Below are 23466 nucleotides of genomic sequence, written 5' to 3' on the forward strand. Positions count from 1 at the left end.
TTAAATCACTAATTTGCACTTCTACCGCAGGTAGGGCATCCATCCACCACTGTAACATTTCTCAACTATGTGAAACCTTGGCGCAAAAGACTCAAGTCCACCTTCCCCCCTTTTTGAGGGGAGCAAAATCCCATTCAATGTGTTTTCAGTTGATCGTTTCTCCCCTGTGATAAGACCAATTGGATTTGTGAGTTATACTGTTGGAATGCCAGTCCCCCCTTTAAAATAGGGCATAACTGTAAGGATGAGGCAACACAGCTAAACAGGTGGGAAGCACAATAAGCCATATGCTGTCAATTAAGTGCCAGTTAGGTACACCTATGAGTGCAATTTAAATTACCAGCAGAAGAACATTGAAGGGAATTTTGATTGACTGAAAACACACTGAATGGGATTTTGCTGCCCTCAAAAAGGGGGGAAGGGACATGTTTAGCCATGTTGGTCATACCAATCGACTGACAATCCTTACAACTTATTTCTCATTGAAAAGGGGACTAATCAGGCTTTCTAACGGTATAAAAGACAACACCAATCGGTATTGTTAAATGGGAGAAATGATCAACTGGAAAAATATTGGAGGGGATTTTCTCAAAAAAAATTGGTCGCTTCCCACACAATTACTGGTGTCACTCATTCCAGAAATGCAGGATCCTTACAAGGACGAATCAGGCTTTACAACGGTATAAGATACAACACTATTGGGTATAAATAAAGGGGAGAAATTATAGACTGAAAAAGCGGTGCAGGACTTTTTTTGCCTAGTATATATACATACATATATATATATATATACACACATATACATATTATACACACACACGCACACGCACACACACACACACACACACACACACACACATACATACACATATACACACACACACACACACACACACACACACACACACACACATATATGTGAGTGTGTGTGTGTGTGTGTATAGACACAGACATAGATGGATATGTATACAAGAATTACAAGAAGAGGTTTTCTTCTCCCACACTGTGTATTTTCAGAAAAATCTTTCTTGAAATCTAACACTTCACATTCACACAAATATAAGTGAATCCATCCTTGGGATCATGATGCATTAAGTGCATTACTCTGACTGAAATTAATTCATTTCATTCAACCACTACCATCACAGATGCACTGTATTAATGATGCAGGCATTGTTGTATGCACTGGATATATTCAAGTTGTGAGTTAATTATGTATGAGTACACTGAAGCAAATGTTGTTTTTCTCCATTTCTTCTGAGCTTTCTGTGAAGATGTCAGATGTGAGATGTGACACTGACTTCGGCTCCTTTTCTCAACACAGCAACATGAATGCATTATGGATTCAGTGTGATCCAGCCATAGAATAACTAATAACGTAAAGGACTTTTCATAACAAGTTTCACATTCATGTCAGCAGTCACTTTGAAAGTATAGTAGGCCTATATGTGTTTTTCAAATGGTGTCTGAGCTGGGAAAAGAAATTCATGCATACCTTTGTGCATGTGTAGCAAGTTGTGTGTGTGTGTGTGTGTGTGTGTATGTGCTATATGCATATGCCAACCTGCAATGCACACATATTGGAACATCATCATTTTCTTGGTATTCTCTCATTAGTCCTATCATGTCCAGTATGGAGTCAAACGATGAGGGGACGTCATGATCAGGCCAGTTCATATAATGGAACTGTGTGAATCTCCTTGATTCCTGCAGGCAGACACAAGACAAATGTTTGAAAAGTTGAATGTTGGAACTGAATTTGAATCACAACTCCCAACTGTGAAAATCTGGGTTGGTGAGGTCAATGTGTAAAGCTCTTGTCACCCTAAAGAAACTACTCTCAAAATGCTGGTGAGCGATGCACATAACCCCAAAATAATCCAATAATAATCCAAAAGTAGAGGACTGTGGTGTTAATGAGCAGATATCATATTTGACTATGCCCCTGACAAAAAAAATCATGATGTACTAGAGAACAAGCTGGAGAGATATATTTTCAGTTGTTTTTTTTTTTCCCAGATAACTTTTACATATAACAAAACCAAACCAACAAAACCGCTTCTTTTGACCTGAATGAAGCAGTAAACTCAACAGTCAGATGAGTAAACAAGGAAGTGTGTGAGCAATTCCTAAAAGTTATATTGAGGTATATTAAGTATCAATTTGGCTACTAAAAATGGGATGTTGTGGTAGTTGTTCAGTCACATCTGTTTAAAGACATATGTTACTGTAGTGTAAGAGTTATTGAGTTGAAAGGATGTGTTTTCATCACTTTCTGTATTCAACTGTTGCAGAGTGTAATTGCTGTGTTGGGTGGCAGCATTATCAGCTACTGAAGCTACCTCAAGCTCTAGCAAGGTGATGAAATTATATTTTAACAATGAGAGAAACTCTGCTCTGATGGTTATCAAAAGTTACTGACCTAGCATTATTTCAAAACTGAGGAACATTTTGGCAGTGTGTGAGCTCAGTAAATCTCCTCTTTGGATGCAAAAATGTTAAAAGGCAAAGTAAGTAGCAGGAAACCCACATTCTCATACTCCACCATAAGAGTCCTGATAAAGTAGTCAGTCCTGGCCTGCTCTGATTCCTGAAAACAGAGACAGAGACAGAATTAGACAACTGTTGAGTAAAACACTTTCAGTCAGTAAAACAAAATGTGAGAAAATCAGACAGAAAAACAGCCAGACCCCCAGTCAAACAGCCTCTCTCTCTCTCACACACACAGACACAGACACAGACACACACACACACACACACACAGACACACAGACACACAGACACACACACACACACACACACACAGCTGTGATGTTAGAGATCCGTCTACTTACACAGGAGATTCTGAAGGGGCCAAAACACATGGGCTCCTCCCCTTGCATTGGGAAATACCGCTCACACTTTTTCTAGAGAAGAAGAAGGAACAGAAGAGTTAGCTGACAAACAAACAGACGACAAATACCACAGTTTCCTGTGTACAGGCACATTCTGTCTTGAAAGGCACAATCAATGTGATATATGGCAGAGAAATTAACAGAAAGTAGTGTATGTGAAACATGCACAGGTTTTAACACAAATGTACATCTTATGTATATGTTATCAGAGCTATCAGTCACACTTTATCATTAGCTCAGCAAGCTAAAAGCAGAATCAACGCAAACTTGCTCATGGCTTCAGTAACTCACATCCACCTCTCTATCTCAAACACACACACACACAGATGCACACGTACGTACGTACGTACACATACACACATCCTTTCCAAACAAAAACACATAAGCATACTCGAGATGTGCAAAGACAGAAATACATCAACTGCACACATTTATACCTGCTGACACCCACACACACACACACACACGCACCAAGGGATTAAATGTCAGTCTTACCCTGCCCATCTCGAACTCTCGACAAGCCATTACAATAACCTGCAGACACACACAAAGGATTACAGTCAATAAGCAGTCTCAACCTCACACAGCTGAATCTTCTGTGCCCCAAAACACATCGTTTTGTCCATTCCAGCATGTTCTATTTATCAAACACTGAAGTTCCCAAAATGAGGCACAGGGACTCCCAGAGGTCCCAAGGAGTCCCCAGCAAAATAAGCTAAGATGAGAATCAACTTTAATGATCCCTGTGGGAAACTGAGAATTGCTGAACCTCACTATTTTTTCCATTCACAAATGTTAGCATGACAAAAAAAACAAACAAAAAAAAACAATGGCTTTTTTGATTGTAGGTTTCACTTTCACAACTGCATCTCCACATGGCTCCTTTGGGTTCAGCATCGATAATAATCACAGCTACAATCTCAAGCCTTTGACAGATCCAACCACATCTCCCTCCCTCTTATATCTAGCCATCTGATCCTGCCATTAGCACACATCATCTTCCTTTTAATTAATAACAGTCTGATGAAACATTTATTTTAATTACTCATACTTTAGTTTTTATATTAAATAAATACACAGTGCTCTTCTGTACTCTCAAATCAATCTCTAAGTAATATAATACCTTTCATGTTGCCCTCTTTGCCCATCTCTTTCTGGAGCTGTGTTGTGTTAGCAGTGTTGTAACTATTCACATTCAGAGCGACAACGGGCCTTTGTCATCTTAACTACTTTTATTTCTGCCTCTACGTCCCTCTCTGTCCAATAAGCCATACTCACAGCTATGTTGTACTCCCAGTTCATTCTCCAGAAGTCGATGACAGTGTTAGGCAGTGGGCCCTGAGTTGCAATATAGGCCTCTGGGCCATCCATACCCTTGAGGGAGGGGAGGAGGAGGGGGATTAAAGGAAATAGAGAGTTGCTATAACTATTTTTAAATCTTTCAGTGGTGCAGTTCACAAATCCACACATCAAAAAAGCACAGTGCAATCATAAAAAACACATATGTTGAGACATTTTATCAGTATCTGCAAATTATGTAAATAAAAATGGCGCAGAACAACAACAGTGCATTTAAGGAGATTTATAACACTTTAAACCATGAGGATTTTCTCAACACCAAAGTGTAATTAGAAAACCAAGCAAAGCAACTTGATTTTCAGCTACTTTTTACCTTGATGAAATTGGCATTGATGTAATCTGTGTCCTGGTTGGTAGTTTTTAATGTCAACTTCACCCTACTGTGATCAACTGGGAAGAAAGAAACATAGAAACATTTTCATCCAGTTACAATATTTTATTGTTACACTTAGAGACAGATGCAAAAAGAAAGAAGAGCAAAAATTAGACAAGAAGAGGGAGAGACAGAGAGATAAAGAGAGAAATGAGTGGAGGAAAAGAAAGTAAGAGTAGAAGAAAGAAAAAGACAGAAGGAGAGGGAGAAAGATAAAAACAGAGGGCAAGCAAGGACAAAAGAAAAAACAGAGAGAAATGAAGTGTAAAGAGGTTAATGGAACACAGCAATATCATCATTCCTCTGTGTGTGTGTGTGTGTGTGTGTGTGTGTGTGTGTGTGTGTGTGTGTGTACACATCTGTTGCGGATGTACCCTCCTGCCACTGCCTTATAAGCAGCTCATTCACTAAAAGCCTGGGTGAATGGGTGGATGGACAAAGAGGAAAAGGAGGGTAAAGAAATAAAAAAAAAGACAGGACAGATGTTGGATCATGTAAGCTAGCTCCGAGGTCATTAAGTACAAAGAGTGCTCTGCGTGTGTGTGTCTGCATGAGAGAGAAAGAGATAATCAGGCATTACATGTATGCGTGTGCATATCTGTATATGCATGCATTCATCTAGTGTACATTTGTGTATGTATGGCTCGCTCTCTTGCTCCCTCCAATCCCTTCTTCTTTTGTCTCTTTCCCTTTCTGTCTGCCCCGTCCAACTCCCTCCCTTCTTTTCATTTTTTATTTAATCACTTAATCTCTTGAAAAAACAAAGAAAAATACAATTTGGTCACACATTCCAGAAGTCAGCAACATACTGACGTATATCATGGTTTTTACTGTATGTTAAATGTAACATTCCCTGACTTTTCCACGATTTTTCATGGCTTATTTAAACGCAAAAATTTAGCAAGATTAAAATTTTAAACACACTTAAGATGCAGAGGTCTTACATTTAAGTGCATTATCCTCTTCTAATCTGTTTCAACAAAAAGGCTGCTATACATTTAATGTCGTACGTTCTGGATACAGAAGTGAAGAGAACATAATGTGAACACAATGAAAAAAAAATCTTTGGTGCCTAACTAGTTAGTTTTTTTTTGTTTTGTTTTTTTGTTACTGAGGCTGACAAAACTCCATGATACTCACTGATTTGCCCCAAGAATTCCATGACCTTCCTAAAATTCCTTGATCTGCGGGACCCCTGATACATTAAGTATTATAATAAAAGATAAAATATCAGTTTGGACACCATTTAGAATATGGATGCCAAAATTAGTTACTAGCATTGATTTTTTACTGAATAACCTAAATTTTGTTTTTTCTGAGTTTAAACCAACTTTGAGCTTGATGAGTGATATCTGGAGAGCATCAAAGGCAGACTGTAATCTAGTAAGAGCTTGGTTTGGAGTGGAGCCTGAGGCATACAAGAGGCTATCATCAGCACAAAAGTGGACACTACATTGCCAAGTCTTTCTACCTCTCTCTCTATCTCTCTCTCTCTACAAAAATCAACATACATATAAACTGTTAGACTCATATTTTTATGTGTATCTGCCTATGTTTAAGTGTTCATCTGTGCAGTCTGCCAAGGCATTTGTATGTGTGTATTAACTAGGCCTTACATGGCAGTATATCTTTGTATCTGTTCTTCTTGACATTCTCCTCTCTCTCTCCTATGTTGGTGGGGTAGATCTTCTCTGTCCTGTATTTGGTTGATAACCGCCGTAGCCTCTGGAACATACAAGAAGAAAAGAGAAAAACAGTGAGTTGTTTGCTTTCTTTCTGCACTTGATTTTGCTGTTTTCTGTCTCTCAAGTAGATGGAAAACAGACTGATGAATCGTCTCATTTTTCCTCTTCCCTCACCTACAGAGATTATGCAACTGCAGCAGGAGCATTTGTTTTGAAATACTGCGCAGCTCTGACCTACATAACCTTCGTGGTGAGACAGGACAAGGTATAAGAGGAAAAGGAAAATGTCATACACTCATGATCTTTCTGCTTTTCTTGGGCAGCACACACTGGAAAGAGAAATGAGACCAAGCCTGAGGAGGAAGAGCATCAGTCAGCGTGTTGGGAGTGGATCTCAGGTTATCCTTGATCTTCAGTGTTTCATTGAGCCAGCTCAATGTTACAGTGCAGTTCTTTCATCTCCGTTTAACTCCAAAGACATGGAGTTAGACAGGCATAATTTAAGTACCACAGGCTTGCATACATTCAAATATACAAACAAAACAGATATGTACCCCTGAATGGACATAATCAAACCCACCACACACACCTATTACCCAAATGCGCAAACATACAGTACTCCTTCAAACAAGGTGTACACATTATCCATCCTACCACATAGGGCTGGGTGACATTTCCATACTATCTCATGATATGAGACTAGATATGTCTGGGATTTTGGATACCGAAAAATTATTTGGTATAAGTGTTGTCTTTTCCTGGTTTTAAAGGCTGTATTACAGTTAAGAGATGCAATTATCTGAACTTAATAAACTGTTATAGCTGTTCTGTCATTCGTCCCTACCTGCTTGGTCATCATATTACTAATGATTGTTTATCAAAAATCTCTTGTATATTTTATGAAAGCACCAGCAGTCACTCCTACAATATCTTAACAATATCGATACTGAGGTATTTGGTCAAAAATACTGTAATATTTGATTTTGTCCATATGTATCATCACATGAATGCTAACCTAAGTGCATCACCACTGCAGATATTATATTCCATAGCATACAAAATAGTGACACACACCTACGAGGGCAACTTTTACCCTCAACCCTAGCCCTAACACACTAACTACACCTACCTACCTACCACACACTGTTTCTCTCTCTGTTCATTGCGTGACAGTGCACGGACTGACCGTGGCCAGCTCTAATAGTAACTGACACTAATGAAGACGCTCTTAGTTAATGGGAACAGGACAATTACAGCTCCTCTTGTCTGACAGCAGGCCACAGCAGAGCGAGCTGTCCTTGAGCACTGTGGCCCAGAACAGAAGGTCTTAAAAGGCAACAAGCACGGCTGTTATGGGCAATTTGTGCTTTACTGGACACGTACAGTAGTGAGAGACATGAAAGACGGGAAAAAGAGGGAGACAACAGCTGAGGTCCCTGCATGGATTTGAAGTGTGTGCTCCAAATGACATTTAGCAAATATCTTCACATGTTCAATGAAAAAGGCAGAGATTAAAACATCATCATCTTGCATCTTCATTTTGGTGTGCTACTTTTTCCACTCCTGTGGATCCTTTATTTTATTAAAACATCAACCTCAGGATTTTACATATCAATAAAGGATTGTTCAAATGAAAATTGTAATGAACCAGAAAATTGATATGTTTACCCAGTCCTAGTGCACGGTGTGCATCTCCTGTAGCTTGGATACCAGGACGCTCCCCAGTAACCCCCATCTTTGAAATAGACATTTGATACAAAGATTAAGCACCGACTAGTCTGAGTTCAGTGTACCACCTGCAAATTAAGTGACTTTTAGAAACTTTCAGTGACTTTGATCACATAACTCTTCTGAATTGACAACTGTGCCATGGCCTCAAGTGTCCTGGTGAAACTTTAAGGAAACTTCAAAAGAATGCCAAGAGTTCTGTAACATGAAACACTCCTGCTCAACTTTGATGGCAGTCACATGACGTTATCACTCTCTAGGGTCTTTTTTCCACTTTCTCTGTTCCTTTCATTCTCTTTCCTCTCTCTGTACGAGTGAGGAAATTAGGCATCACTCCACTTTTTTTGCCTGTGCCTCTCCCTCCACCCTCTCTTGTTCTCTCTCTCTCTCGCTCAGAGTCTCTGAGAAAGTCGGCGTGGGCGTTAAGGCTTCTGGAGCCTCGTGTGAAAAATGGTTCCACCTCTTCCCTCTCTGCCTGTCGTTCCTCTCTCTCTCTCTCTCTCTCTCTCTCTCTCACTAACTGTAAGCTCCTTCATTTTACTATAACATGGACATGTACTCTACAATCTGATTTCCTGAGCTTCACAATTTTCCAAAACTATTCCTGTCTCTGATTTGCTTTTCATCTTAAGCAGCATTACTACTGTACCATGGGCATGCGCATGCACATACACACACACACACGATTTGATGTTACAAACAAACTACCCTAATTTCATTTTGCTATTGCATTCAGTTTCATGTTGGCAAACTTTGCCATATTTGAACATGCAATTTTAGTAGTTATGGCAAATAAGATAATTTAGTAACCACAAAGTAATCCACTATATACAGCTGAGCACATTCTTACTTATTCAATGACTTTGCTGTGTGGATTTCAGCATAATGATTTACTACCACCATGTTCCTCTCCTATTGGATATTTTTTATAGTTGTTAAAAATGTAATGGACCACTCCATATCTCTCCCACACTGGGGCCATGACCAAGCATTCTAAAATGCTAAAAACACATGGGCATCAGTGATGGTAAGCTATTTTTGAATTTCTGCAAGGTGACTTTTAGATGCAGGTTTTCAACACAGCTTCAGAAAGAGACGAACTGACTGGTGCAGACATTGACAGCACTCCCTACAGTAGTAACACATGCATAAAAATACAGACTAGCAGCATGTAAGACACTCTAGAGACATAATGAGTTATACATGCTCGTCTCCACACCAGAGAGACAAAGACAAACAGAGGAGAAGCCGAGAGAGAGAGGAAGCGATGCAGAGAAAGGGAGTTCAAGTGAGAGATACACACAGAAACTGTGGGTGGCAACACAGCTCTGTGTGTGCGCATGTGTGTGTGTGGTAATAGCATTAGAGCTCCTCTGGCCTCATGTGAATTACATTTCCAGCAGAGGTCTGCTTCTGTGCTGGGCCAGAGCCCAGGAAGACTGACACATACACACACACAATGACACAATGAAAGGAAAGGCAAGCCCTTCATCCATGATGCTCCGAACTCACAACCTCCTTATGTGGGGTTGAACACGCAGAGAACCTGTGATAATGAAATGTTGTAGGATACTTCATTTATAAGGAACTACAAAATTCCAGTTGATCAAAAATACAAGTTGACTAAATACTACCTATATCCTGCACATGAGACATCATTCCAGTTGTCAGCTGGGAATAATTATCAATATAGTCCAACAGGACAACATGCATTTCTTGTGAGGTCAGATTGTAGGACAGTGGTCAGCAACTGCATTTGTCCAAGTGCCAGAATTTTTCTAAGCAGACACTGTGGGAGGCAGATGTTCAAATAACAACATTCAAATTTATTTTGGCCTAATTAGCCTACAATTGTTCAATATTTTCACTTTCTTACAAAATTTTTATTTATTTACTTTTATTATTTATGGTGTGTGAACAGGCCCCTAAAACATGGGAAATCCATAATAATAACAAGATACCTAAAAAGAAAATGCTCTCAGAGTGCAGACTTCCACCAAGGACACAGTTTACTGACGAGTACAATATAATACAATACAATACAATATAGTTTACTGTCCCAGAGGGGAAATTTGTCTTGGACTCAATAGTACACATATAATTGCCTCCAGTTGCAGTTACATAAACTCTATGTAAACAAAAACAGTACCTGCTGTACCTGTAGCGATGGTTCAGATCTGTAATTCTGGAAATGTAATTGCAGAATGCAGTCTTGATTAGCAGGAAATATTAATCAACTTGAACTGTTTTTGATGCTACTATACAGTGCCTTGATTGGTGGAAAATGTTGTCCCCATGTCTGCATGAAGATATAGCTTCCATTCATAAAAGATGGGAATTGGTTTCAGTTTCATCTAGGCTACCGTTATTCAATGCACAACTAGTAAAGCAAGCACAGCTTTGTAAGCACATGAGAGTGTGTGAGCTACAGGTGGAGGAGCAGGGAACCCACCTCTCTCCAGCAGTTTCTAAACACCCGTTCTCTTCTGAGAGGCTGTTCCCAGCTGGTATTAACATTCGTCCTGAGAAATCCCAACACAAGCTGACACTTCTAAGTACAGGTGTAAACAGCAGCTATGCTGGCATACTGAGTGATCTGATCTCAGGACGTATGCAGAGATGGTCTGGGATGCTTGTGTCCACATTGTATTAGAGGTATAAACAGACACATGTCCCCAGATGCATTGAAGGACCACCTCTAACCTGACATCCTGTGCCCTGTCCAGCCCAACATGTTGGAGTGCACAAGGATGACCCCTTTTGTTAAACATAACACAAGTGGGCAGGCGAGATGCATTTGGAGACACGTTAATGCCAGGTGTGTACAGACGGATTGACAGCTGTCCACTTGTATTCGGATTTCTCAGGACGGTTGTTAATACCAGGTGGGAGCAGCCTCTCAGTCTTGCATTGGCAAGGTCCTCTAACAGCACCAAAGCCACCAATGTGTTATTACACGCAGACATGACTCAGGCTATTTATAGTTCTCATACTGACTATGAATTGATGACACACATACACAGTCAATAATCACATATGTAGTATGTGTGGCACAGTGCAACAGACATATTTTCACTCATAATATAAAATAGTTAAATAGGCTTATACAAAATCATAAATGCACAGTAAGACTCGATATGAAGGACTTGTCCTCCGCACATTATCTGAATTCATTAATATTCTCTGGGCCAGATGTGGCCCATGGGCCATCAACTGATGATAACTGGTGTAGGATTAGCTACAGTGGAGTGAGCGCCCATGGAAAAAGCCTTGCTGAAGTACATTTTGGCACATGCAGAACCACCTTTATTGCTCAAACTCTCAGTTTAGGGGATCAAGCCACCAACAATGGTTCTCCATCAAAATACTGCCGCAATACTGCAGCAAATAAAATGTGAATTAGGCGCATCTTTCAAGAACTGAAAAACTGAAGAGCTTGTTATTATTCTTCAGTGTCACATGAATGTTGGCCATAATTCATGCTTTCAACCACAGACAAAACTTGAGTCATACACTTGGTAATATATTAATACACAAGTAACCTCTACGCCACCGTGATAGAGAATTACACATGAGAGACAGTGGGTGTGGCTTCTTTGGGCAGTTGTGGTGGACAGATATCTTGCAGTAAACCACTTCTGAAATGTAGCGAAAATGAACCATTCATCAGACTTTTCATCATGCAAAGCCTGTCATTATTTATTGGACAAATGTGTTTCCAGTGTAATTTATCATACAACTACTTTACTGACACAGAAAAATCTACTTTAAGCCAGCACACATAAAAGCTTTTCTCTGACACTGAGAACATTTCATCCACTTTTGATGTTTACATGCAGCTTTTGTGATTTGATTTATCATTGCAAAAACACTTGCATGGAGACTTAGCTACTGTCTACATCTCGCCCCTTTTTCTCTGTTCTCTGCTTTGGTTTGTTCCACACACAAACCCTAATTTTAATTATTCTTACTTCCTCCATTATGAAAAGCACACCCTGATATATTCACAAAGGGACACAGACACACACATACATAGACAAACATGCATACAGACATGTGCATGGATGTACACACATCAACAATAGGGAAGCCTGCTGGAGGATGCAATGGAAATAGAGAGCGAGAGAGCGAGAGAGAGAGAGAGAGAGAGAGAGAGAGAGAGAGAGAGAGCACCTACACTGAGGAGAAAGGACGAGAGAGGTGCAACATGGGGAAAGACAGAGGGATGAAGAGAGGAGAGGAGGAGGGCCAAGACTTTTTAAGAGGCTCTTGGTAACTAAGTTAATGGGTTCTTTTATTCCTTCTTTCTCTCATTCATTCACACGCTCCCTTTACACACACTGTCACATCAGACTAGCTTCTGTTCTGAATGGGGGGTGGGGGTGGGGGTAGAGAGAGAGAGAGAGAGAGAGAGAGAGAGAAAGAGAGAGAGAGAGGAGAGACAGAGACAGAAAGAATATCCTAATTTCTATCACCCATGAGTGAATTGCTCCTCACATTTTGTTTGTTACACCATGCTTATCAGCTTACTGATTTATCAAACATGATTAAGTGTGATGAGGCATTTTAAACTGCAAAGAAAGTGACAGTAAAGGAGCAAAAGGAGGAAAGACTTAAGGAAGGAAGCCTCGACCAGCTCTTTCAAAATGATATATCTATTTGTACTGTTGCTATTCGCTTTCCTTTATTGGTGTCAATACTTAACACGTTTTCAGCAGGTGAACTCTATTAGTAGGGAAATGATGACAAACTGACAGAAAATTAAATCAATTATGACTTTGAAAATCAACTACCCATTTGAGTCATTTCTCTAATAAAATACCAAATATTTGCTTGTTACAGTGCTTGTGATTGTTTTTTGTTGCTGGTCTTAAGATTGAATAAGCAATTTTAAGACCTCCTTTGAGCTCTGTTAACCTGTGAAAGGCATTTGCCATTATTTTTGAAATCTGTTCTCTCTCCCTATATCAGATGCATTCTATGGTAAAAATAGTGTGGATATTGTAATTACATAAGAAGCAAAACTTCCGGCACAAAATACTAGAATAATATACGATCCATTGGATAACATGTTTCTCCCCATCCTCCTACCCCTCCATTTCTGTCTGTCTGTCTTCAATCAGTCCCTTCCGCTCTCTTTCTCTCTATCTGTCAGAGGAATGTGTCGTATAATAGCATGAGGTGGCCAGTTTCCTGTGAACGCTCAACTTCCACTACTACACACACACATATACACAGGGCGTTGCCACAAAAAGCCCAGTACCAACTTCAGACCCCCCTAGGGGTGCAAATTAAGACATTTGAGTCACATGTACACACCCACACACACATTATACACAGCACACATTTCTTCGCAATGACTTAGCTTGATGTAAAGAGAATTGAGGATGTCAAGGCAATCAGCGGACAGAGGGGAGCAGAGGGCAGAGAGAATTGGATGTAGCAAGAAGTAGATGGAGATTAAAAAGGAGAAACAGTAACTGAGAGATAACAGGAAAAAGGACGCTAGTGAACCACTATAGAGACAAAGGTAGAAAAAGAAAGCTATAGATAGAAAAAGAGAAGGAGCTGCAGCAGGAAAGGGGCAGGAGACAGAAATAGTGACAGAGATGCAGTGATAGGTAGAGAGAGAGATGGATGGTAGTTGTTAGTGGGTCTAACCTACTTTTCTTCTCCTGGCTGAATAAGTCAGCACCGCTGTACTTCCCTGGCACACTGAATAATTCACACACACACACACACACACACACACACACACACACACACACACACACACACACACACACACACACCACACACACACACACACACACACACACCACACACTTTCTTTCTCTAACTCAGCAGTAAGCACTGATGGGCAGAAAACATGCTCTTCCGGTAGAAGCAGTTCTTTGTGGGAAAAAAGGTTATTGTGTGTGTGTGTGTGTGTGTGTGTGTGTGTGTGGGGTCAGGAAGTGTGGGCGTCGAGTGCTAGTGGCAGTGATGCTGTACCCACGGTCACCTTCTCTTCTACCACGCAATCACACAGGCACAACGGCGCACACACACACAAGCTAAAATAGGTCAGGCCTTACAATGCTCTCAGAAAAATCCATCTCTTGCACTGTGAGCCACGCAGGGAAAAGATGCACCGCTACCCAACACAGATACTAAAAGGGTTAGCTCTAAATGGCTCTTGCTTTTGCTATGTCCCCCTCTCCCTGTCACTTCAATAAGCTTCATCGGTGTTTTGTCTCTCCCCACTCTCTCTGTCTTTATCTCCTTCTGTCTCTCTCTCTATGTGGCATTAAGACATTAAGATACTCAGTAAAAAAAATGACCACTCCAAATGGTTCATTTATTGATTCACTTATTCAGAGTCAGTTGAGTTCTAAGCCAAGTCAATTCAAAGTAAGCCAAAGTGAAAGAATGATATCTTTCAACACTGCGGGGGAAGGAGGGATTATGATATAAACAATCATCATTACATGTTTTTATTAATATTTTATTGATGCCCACAGGGCCATTTACATTTGTCTCTCTTACGGGTGTGAATCCTTGGCTTAACGGAGATTCAGTTTAATTCACAATTCACGAGTTGGCAATTAAATTTTAGAATGATCTAATTTTTTGGAACAAATCAATTCAGGTTTGAGTCAAAAATTGGATTCAGTTCTTTTAGCCAAAAAGATGTACAGCAATGTAAGAGTATCTCTATTTTTCTGAAATGTGACAAAAATCACAAGTACTTCAAAATGTTGTCTGCTGTAAAACAGGAGCATTTCTTTTAGCAGGTCAATGCAGCTGCATTGGCTGAATTTGTAATCACTGCATCAATTCAATCAATCATTACACCTCATGTCTCCTTGTTTTCTGGTCTTCTGAGTGAAGGACAACATCCCTAATGCTGACCAATGACCAGATCACCGTGTCAGCTGTAGGCCTATATATAGAGATAAACACGACAGTTTAGTCTCAGAAATTAGGCTCAATCACTGAGGAAATAATATGGAACCCCACCCTGGCCACTAACATGAGTCAGGGGTCTGACTGTGTGTGTGTGTGTGTGTGTGTGTGTGTGTGTGTTACATTCTGATTAGCTCAAGATCTCAGAGGAAGATTATGTTTGACATCTAGCATCAGTCACCAAGCAAGAGCTACGCAGGCAAGCATGTGTACACACACTCCCGCCCACACATGCACGCACATACACAAATGGAGTGTAAAGTCTATGTTTCCACCACACAGCCAATATAGGTCAGTAGAACAGAATGACTATGAGTGGGCAAGTGAGAGTGGTGTGATGATCTGTTTCTGATACACACACACATATACACACCAGGGTTGTAATTGCCCATTATTCACTGAGGTAAAGCCGGATATGTTGAGCTTAAACAGCCTTCCCTGTCTGTCATCTAACCTGTGTATTTGTGCCTATCACATGTGTCTCTGTGTAAGCAGTAACTGGCATGGCCCTGGTGACCGCAGGAAACACCTGGTTGAACTGAGCATGCCTGTTAAACCAGCCAATCAAAACCACCGTCACTTCTGGTTGTCCATTTCCTATGGGGGGCTCACATATGCATGTGTGCACATACACACACATGCAAGCACACACAGATATGGACTGACTCAGAGAGATGCAGACATGCAAAACAGACTTAAGCCTGCAGCTCTCCCTTTGAATAATGAAGTGTCTGTGTTTGCGTGTCATTAAAACATCAGAGGAGGGAACAGGGTGAGCATCTGCCCTGGTCGAAAACCAGCTAGATTTAGACAGGAGGGCGAGGGAGAAAGAGTTGGATAGAGGAGAGGATATATGGACAGAAAAAGAAAGAGAGGGGACAGAAAGAAACAGATCAGAGACAGGAAGATGAGGGGAGGGCTAGTAAGGGCTCTCAAAATTGCAGCATGCCTTGAGAAATTTGACAGAATGAGGGAGGATCCTCAAGACTGGATCCCTCACCTGCATGTTTTATCAAACATCTGCTTAAATGTCCTTGAGCAAGACAATGAATCCTTACCAGCTCAAGCAGTACTGTTCTGTAGCTGGCCCCTGACTTAACATGGGCTTCCCCATGGGGATTTGTGAAGTATTACATAATTTTTATTGCATGTCATCCCCTCTTGTTTCCTGGTCTAATGAAAAATAAATGCCATGAAAACATTTCAAAAGTGAGATGAACCTGGAACCCCACAAGTTGCACATAAAACCCACTGCATAAACTCAAAAATGCATGGACATAAATGGAAAATCGTTCATATGTTTGCACTACAAAGACATTTTTACAGCACCGACATCTTTTTTTCTGATAATAAAAAAGAAATGGGCATGCTCTTGCTCGCTGTTCTTGACAGTACTGGGAGCTTAGCATGTTTTCACAGCCCCACATGCCCAGAATAAGAAGTTAAAAATACCTCAATTTTAAGCAAAACAACACCACACTTAAAGCAGGTTTGCAACAGTCACATAGCAACAGCAGTAGCCATAATAGGCGCATCCCAGAAGCATCTGTTTAGCACTGCTGGTTAATGAACACATGGCTGGTGGATACAGGGAATCAGTTTTTTTCCAATGAAGACAAGTTGTTGTAGATTTGACATTTTGATCCAATAGCTGTGACAGGCAATCTAGGCCGGGCTGAAAAATAAACTCTTCTACCAATCAGCCACCGTTTGTCAACTTTCATCAATTTACCAGAGAAATCTACGACGGCTGGCTACACTGTCAGCATCTGCTTGGTACTGCATTTACCAAACCCAGTCAGAACTTGCCAGTAGTTGCCTGTGGCTGGTGGTAATTTCCCACTCTGGATGTAGGCCTACAGGAGGAAGCAGATGTGAAACATCCGCATATAATCCTCATCATCTGGGACAGGACCTCACTGTGTGTGTTAATCACTTCCGTGCTCAGATTTTCCCAGCTGGTACATAGAGTCAAATTGGTGACCCTCTGCTTACAAGCCTGATTCCCTAAGTTTAAAGCTTTCACCGTTACTCTTTGCACTCAAGTTATTTCTATCTCTGTGTATGTTGTGTACAAATGTGCGTGTTTATTCTTGATTTTTTTGTCTGATTAATTATGCATTATGCAATAATGCATTAATAATGTGATACTGTTTGGATCGCCTCAGGGAAATTCCACTTTTTCTTGTGAAAACTGAAGTTGGTAAGGATTTGATGTCTTGCTCACGGACACTTCAGCAAGTCTGAGCGTGTGTGTGTGCGTATGAGTTCTCATAGTCAAGGAGATGAGTTCCTCTATGTCTTCATTTCCTCTCACTCAAACTGGAATAACAAACAAAGGCTTTCTTACCTCAGTCAAACACTACATACACAACACTGGGTGTTACTGTATCACTTCTTGTTGTGTGATCTCCAGATCCTGGTCAAGAAAGCTCTAGAGCCTGCAGCTACCCTTCTATGTGCAACACACACACACACACACACACACACACACACACACACACACACACACACACACACACACACACACACACACACACACACACACACACACACACACACACAACGGAGCTGAAAAATTATGTTGCTTCTCAGCAGAGAAACACCCAGCTTAGGGACAAATGGCTGATTTCTGGGTTAAGCCCTGGAGGGGGGAGGGGGGTAAGGGAGAGAGAGAGAGAGAGGATTGTGACACCAAAGAAATCGGTAACTCTTGTTACAGTAACATGAGGAAGGCTTAAAGTGGTTGCCACACACACACACACACACACACACAGCAGCCTACCCCTGCAGTGTACCACCCCTCACCCACACAACCAAGCTATCATAAGCATACAGACACACAAACAAACACTCACCATGCATAAGGCTAATGAGCAGTGACAACTATCCTCTCTTCCTGTCAGTGTGCCCGTCTTGGTTCTGTTTGCACTGGGTGGCTCTCAAGTACTTCTGTGTGAAATCTGTCTACCATGCTGCAACACACAAGCAGTGGTTGAGCAACTAAGGCCTTGCATCACTACCCATTGACTTGTATGTGTGCGCATGTGTGTGTCAGCGGGTCCACACATGTGAGCCTATAGCACATGATTTTGAAGCCCTAATGCCCCAGTATTACGCAAGCACACACAGACACAAAGAGGTCAGAAATTCAAAGAGGAAGACCCCCGGTGACAGTCGAAATGTTTACTACACTTCAACACACAAGACCACACACAAATACACACAAGGATGTTTAATATTGTCACATCTAATTTTCCTGCCTCCCCTCTGAGTGCTTTATGTCTGCCAGACACGACACATGTTTAGGGGTGTGTGTGTGTGTGTGTGAGCATTCTTGCTTTCTTTGATGTGCTGCTTGAGAGTAATCTGCTTGCAGAGGTGGGGCAGGCGCACACACACACAGGCTGATCTCCTATGTCTAAACCCTGTCTAGACTGCAATGGTGTGCCCAATGTGCCCAAAGGTAGGTAGGTGTAGGTGTGTAGGTGTGTGTGTGTGTGTGTGTGTGTGTGTGTGTTTGTGTGTATTCTTTTGTTGTGTTAAGGTCTATAGCTTTGCCCTGAAATGAAATTTCAGGGTCGGTCAGGTATGGACACCTCTTTGCCAAGAGGAAGTGAAATCAAAAATTAGGAGCAATATACAAACTCTTGCAAACGTCTCATAAACAGCGACTTAGCATAGCTCCATCCAAATAAAGTTGGACTCATCAACACTTAGGAATGCTTTAATATAGAGCATTACAAGCTGGACAGCTCGGTAAGCATGAGTGGCAGTTTACGTGCAGTTTATTAATCCCATGTTGCACAATTTCTGGGTAGGGCAGCACTGAACCCACTCTGTCTATAATCAATATAAGAACACATCATATGCAAGTGTGTGAAATCAAGATAGTACCACACAAAACCTGATGCTGCCAACTGAGCTGGTGGAGGAAAAACGAGGACTACTATCCAATGCTCACAAAAGCAGCCAATCAAATTGTGAGTCAGACACAGCATTATACGATTATGTCATAAAATGCTTTCTATAGCAGTGTTTCTTTAACCAGAGCCAAAATCTACATATAACTACTATCCTTTATCAACACCATATATCTTACACCTTCTCTTTACACTTCATGTGAGATCATGCTGTTGTTGTATCCGCTGTGCCAGTATGTGCCATGTAATTACAACAGTTGCTGACATGTCTCTGCATCCATGCCACTACAACAGATTCATAAACATTTGCACTTGGTAAACAAACTCATGCTCATTTTGATACCAAAAATGGTTTGCTGGCCTGTTTCTGATGGGTTCAACAGCAGCACATATTTCAATGAATCCCAAAGCAAGGCAACATGTCTCAAATTTGGGTTCCAGGCCGAAAACATTTAAATGTTTCTTTTTCATCACAGCCGTGAATGAGCACAGAACAAAGCATATAATCTCTGACTCCTTGCCCTACCAGAGTACTGTAATTATGTCTATAAAATGCATCCTATATATAGACAACAATAGGCAGTTAAAGTGTGTGTTGTGTGAGGGTGTCCTGGTGACTCAAGGGGCAAAGTAGCACACAGCATGTGCTTGCAGTATTATGCATCTTAGCTCAGATATGAACGCTGTGTGCAGGGTTTGAAACTGGCATTACAGACCAGCGACCAGCAAAAAGCACTTATGTGTTGACTGTGGTTGACGAGTCTTTTAATTCTACTTGGCATCTTGGCAGACGGCCCGCATGTCCTTAATCAGTCTAAGTTTTCTTGTCTGCAAGCTGGTATGTCTACTAAATAATTTAAGTGGCTGGTGAAATTCTAAATTTACTTGCCACTGCTACCAGCTGACTATTACCAGCTAGCCTGGAGCCCTAGTTACATCCATCCAATACAGCTGACAATAACCTAAGTGTTTTCAGCGTGTTAGCATCCAAAGTGGTTGCATTTTCAGATTGATTTATACAGGATTCAATAAAGAGAGACCATATGGATCAGTTGTGAACTGGGCTGGAACCATCAAGGTTACAAGCAGAGCTGCACAATGGACAACAGAAGACTGCAGCAGCACCAAGGAGCTTCAAGGCTTGAATTTATGTGTAAGGGAGAGGTATGGAGGTACCGACAAAGAAACAATAGTTGCCCAGTTGACTCTGTCTGGATAAATTAAGGCTAAAAAAGAACTGGGAGTTGATAGTAGCACAGGCAATACTTCTTCTCCATTCATTCAGCCATGGTGTACCACCACAGCTAGGTTAAATAGCAAATTAACTAAACATTATAAGGTACCTCAAATTGTCTTGGCAAGCACAAACAAGCAAAGCTCCAGTGCTTAGCAATAGCTCTTTAGTCAGAATTATGTTTACAAATATAAAATGTTTCAGTGCCACATAATGCACTTCAATCAAAACTAGGACATGGAGCAATCACCAAAAATCATCTACTGTAATCACTGCAACAACAGCTACAGAGGAAGCACTGGCATGTGCTCAGTGACTATTTAAACATCTGGTCATAGTTGTGGGTAGAAGCTGCGAAAAAGACACAACTGTAGTTCCAATAAATCAAAATAAATAAAACTGCCTTAGACCATTTTTATTTTCCAAACTTTGTGCATAAGCATCGCCTCAATGTTAGAGAGAACATTCATTCTTCTAGCTAGTACAGCTATGTTTTGATCCCATCCACAACGATATGTCTTGTCAAGTGCCATTGAGCAAGACACAGAACCCCTTCCTGCTCTGTCACCATAGGTCACACTGGATAAATGCACCAGCTAAATGCCTAAACTGTAAAAGCATGAGAGATAAGCTCTATTTTTGACTACATACATTATGCAGTGAATGGCCTCTAAATAAGCCAGCTGTAGGCTAGTCTCGGCTCCCTTTTCTCACTCCCTCATCCATAAAGAACTTCCTCAGTGCCTCTAACACAGTCCAACGCCCCTGGTAGTCGGGTCTCTGCGCAACATCCGCTTACTCCCTTTTTCTTCTGAAACACAAGTACAAAGGACAGGACTAGCCAAATCATCAGCATAAAATTACACACAAACACAGAGACTGAGAACCAAAGACAGAAAGAGTTCTCCTTATTCCAGAATTACTCAAAAAGCTTATTTTCAAAAGAAAAGGCCAGTCAGATTATGTAACTTTTATCACAAGTCTGTCCAATTGATGAAGAAGCTCAGGTTTTGCAGCCAGGATAAAATGTTATGAAATGGCCTAGAAAGAATGTTGCAAGCTCCAGCAAGCAGCTTGCACAAAGTGGGAACGCTGAGCGTGTGCACAACTGTAGGCTAAAGGAGAAAAAGTTAACCATTCTGTCACTGAGTGTATGATTTGCCTCTTTACCAGATATTAGAATGCAAGGAGCCACAACATCAAACCTGTCAAAACACTTCTCCACAAAAAACAAACAATTTTTTATATGTGAGGGAACCCACATCTAACCTGCAAACATAGACATAGAACAACAGTAGTACTTCTATACTGCTGTAAACTTTTCATTTAAGTTCTATACAGGGTTCAGTAATGTTGACATTAACTAACAATGTAGCCGATGTAGAAAATACTATATATTGTGTATGTTCAATAGAGCATTTAGCCTCCGGTTATGGGACAGGTGACAAGATACTAATCAAAGTTGTTAAATTACAGTGATCACATAATGACATAAAAGTTACTGTAGCACCGTTAGTTGTCTTTAGACTATTTTATGATCCTAGAAGAAGCCCTATTTTGAATCCACAGGTTACAACACAGTACCATCCACTCATGTAGTTGCAAGTAAAAATGTGGGTAAACCTATGAGCTCTGTTTGATTATCCCTTAAAGGCAAAAAAAAAAATAATAATACAAACAGGCAAAATATATTTTCAACAAGTCATGCTTTTCCTCCTATCCTCAAATAGCTTAAAACAGTCTGACATTACACAACACTGTCAACAGTTGGGTTTCACATCATGAAGATTTATGTCAGCCTAAAAAGGTGGATAAGCCCTGCTTAGCAAGAGAGATGCAAGTTTAGTTGGGTTTACTTTCCACTACATCCCTGGTAACAACTACAAAAAAACTACACTAACCAAAATAACAGAAGCAATTTTAGACAGATTCATGACAAAATCACAGTTACACTCTTCACTGTATAACATAAAGGAAGATTACAAGAATATCAAAGTGACAACATAGGACATTAAGTCCCAAAAGGAATATTACAGGAATGCTGTTGGGATTTCCCATTGAAACTGAATGATTCAATTCAACTTCTATGGGATTTCCCATTAGGGATCAACACTGTACCCCAACAACCAGGCGTGCATAACAGACTGTAGCTTACATGAGGGGGAACATACAGTAAGCAAACAAGCCACCAACCTACTGCAGATTAGACCACAGATTACCTACTAGCCTCGTTTAGTAACACAATGTGATTTCAGTCCTGGGCTGAAAATACAACAAAGGGTGGGGTGAATGTGTCTGGTTTGGTTTGGTTTTGTATTTTACTAAATAGTACCGAGGTGTCTCTGTGGCTGCTGAGACAATGCTAGGCCGCCATGTAAGCCTAGAAATGGGAGGAAGAGGAAGAGGGAGAAGGGGAAGAGGAGTGTGGCCGCCTGTGCCTCACCTCTGCCGGATAGGGAAAACCTAAAGAGGGCGGGGGAGGTGGTGGCGGTGGTTGGAGGAGGAGGAGGAGGAGGAGGAAGGGGGTCCAGTATGCAAAAAATACAAAAATAAATAAATAAATAAAAAAAAATAGGGAGGGAGAGGGGAGATAAAGAATGGAGACAGACAGCAAGAAAGCATGAATAGGCTCCCATTATTCAGAAGGCTAATTTTGACCCACCATAAAGTCGCTGCCGAAGTTGTCCTCTCCCCTTTCCTCGTCGCCTTCCCTCATGCTCTTCACCCCCTGGATAAACTTTCTCAGGATGCCGGCTTGGTCCATCCTTCCTCCCCCTCTTGTAATTTTTCCCGTCGTCTTCTGCTTAGGAAAAAAAACCCAACCCCAAAACAACCCCCCCAAAAGTGTCTGGAGGGGACAAGTAAAGGAAAAAAAAAACCCAAAAACAAATAAACCACAAGGGAAAAGGAAGGGGGTAAATAAATAAATAAATAAGCTTCACGGGTCCTCCCAGAGAGTCATCGTCGTTTCACAACACCTTCATTTTTTTTTTTTTTATTATCGCCCCATGTTGTTTCTCCTTTTCCTTCTTTCTTCTGTGCTGTTTTCAAAACGATGTCGGTTAGTCCCGAGGAAAAGCAGCAGCGGGGTTTTGTGGTCGACACACAAGTTTAAAAACGTGGCGAATCATAAACTGTAGATATCTGCTCAACAAGAAGAGGAAAAATTAGAAAAAAGGACAAAAAAAACCCTGGTCTGGTCACTCTAGCTACCCCTCCCTGTCTATCTTGGTTGCCACATTCACACACTGTTGGTCGTTATTCGCTACTGGGGAACATCCGGACTGGGTGAAACCAACTGACGAATCTGTCCGCCCCTTCC

The 23466-nt window shown here is 41.0% G+C and overlaps 1 protein-coding gene across 1 annotated transcript in view; it reads right to left on the minus strand.

Moving 5' to 3' along the window:
- The window catches only part of LOC115354955 (tyrosine-protein phosphatase non-receptor type 12-like), a 47614-nt gene extending 24218 nt beyond the window's left edge, over positions 1-23396 (minus strand). Inside the window, 8 exon segments of the mRNA XM_030045514.1 lie at positions 1565-1707; positions 2531-2590; positions 2835-2906; positions 3390-3428; positions 4173-4268; positions 4567-4643; positions 6243-6351; positions 22807-23396. Of these exon segments, the coding sequence (XP_029901374.1) occupies positions 1565-1707; positions 2531-2590; positions 2835-2906; positions 3390-3428; positions 4173-4268; positions 4567-4643; positions 6243-6351; positions 22807-22908 (698 nt within the window). The 5' untranslated portion in view covers positions 22909-23396.
- Positions 23397-23466: the final 70 nt, after the last annotated feature.

Source organism: Myripristis murdjan, chromosome 23, assembly GCF_902150065.1.
Source record: "Myripristis murdjan chromosome 23, fMyrMur1.1, whole genome shotgun sequence".
Classification (NCBI taxonomy): domain Eukaryota; kingdom Metazoa; phylum Chordata; class Actinopteri; order Holocentriformes; family Holocentridae; genus Myripristis; species Myripristis murdjan.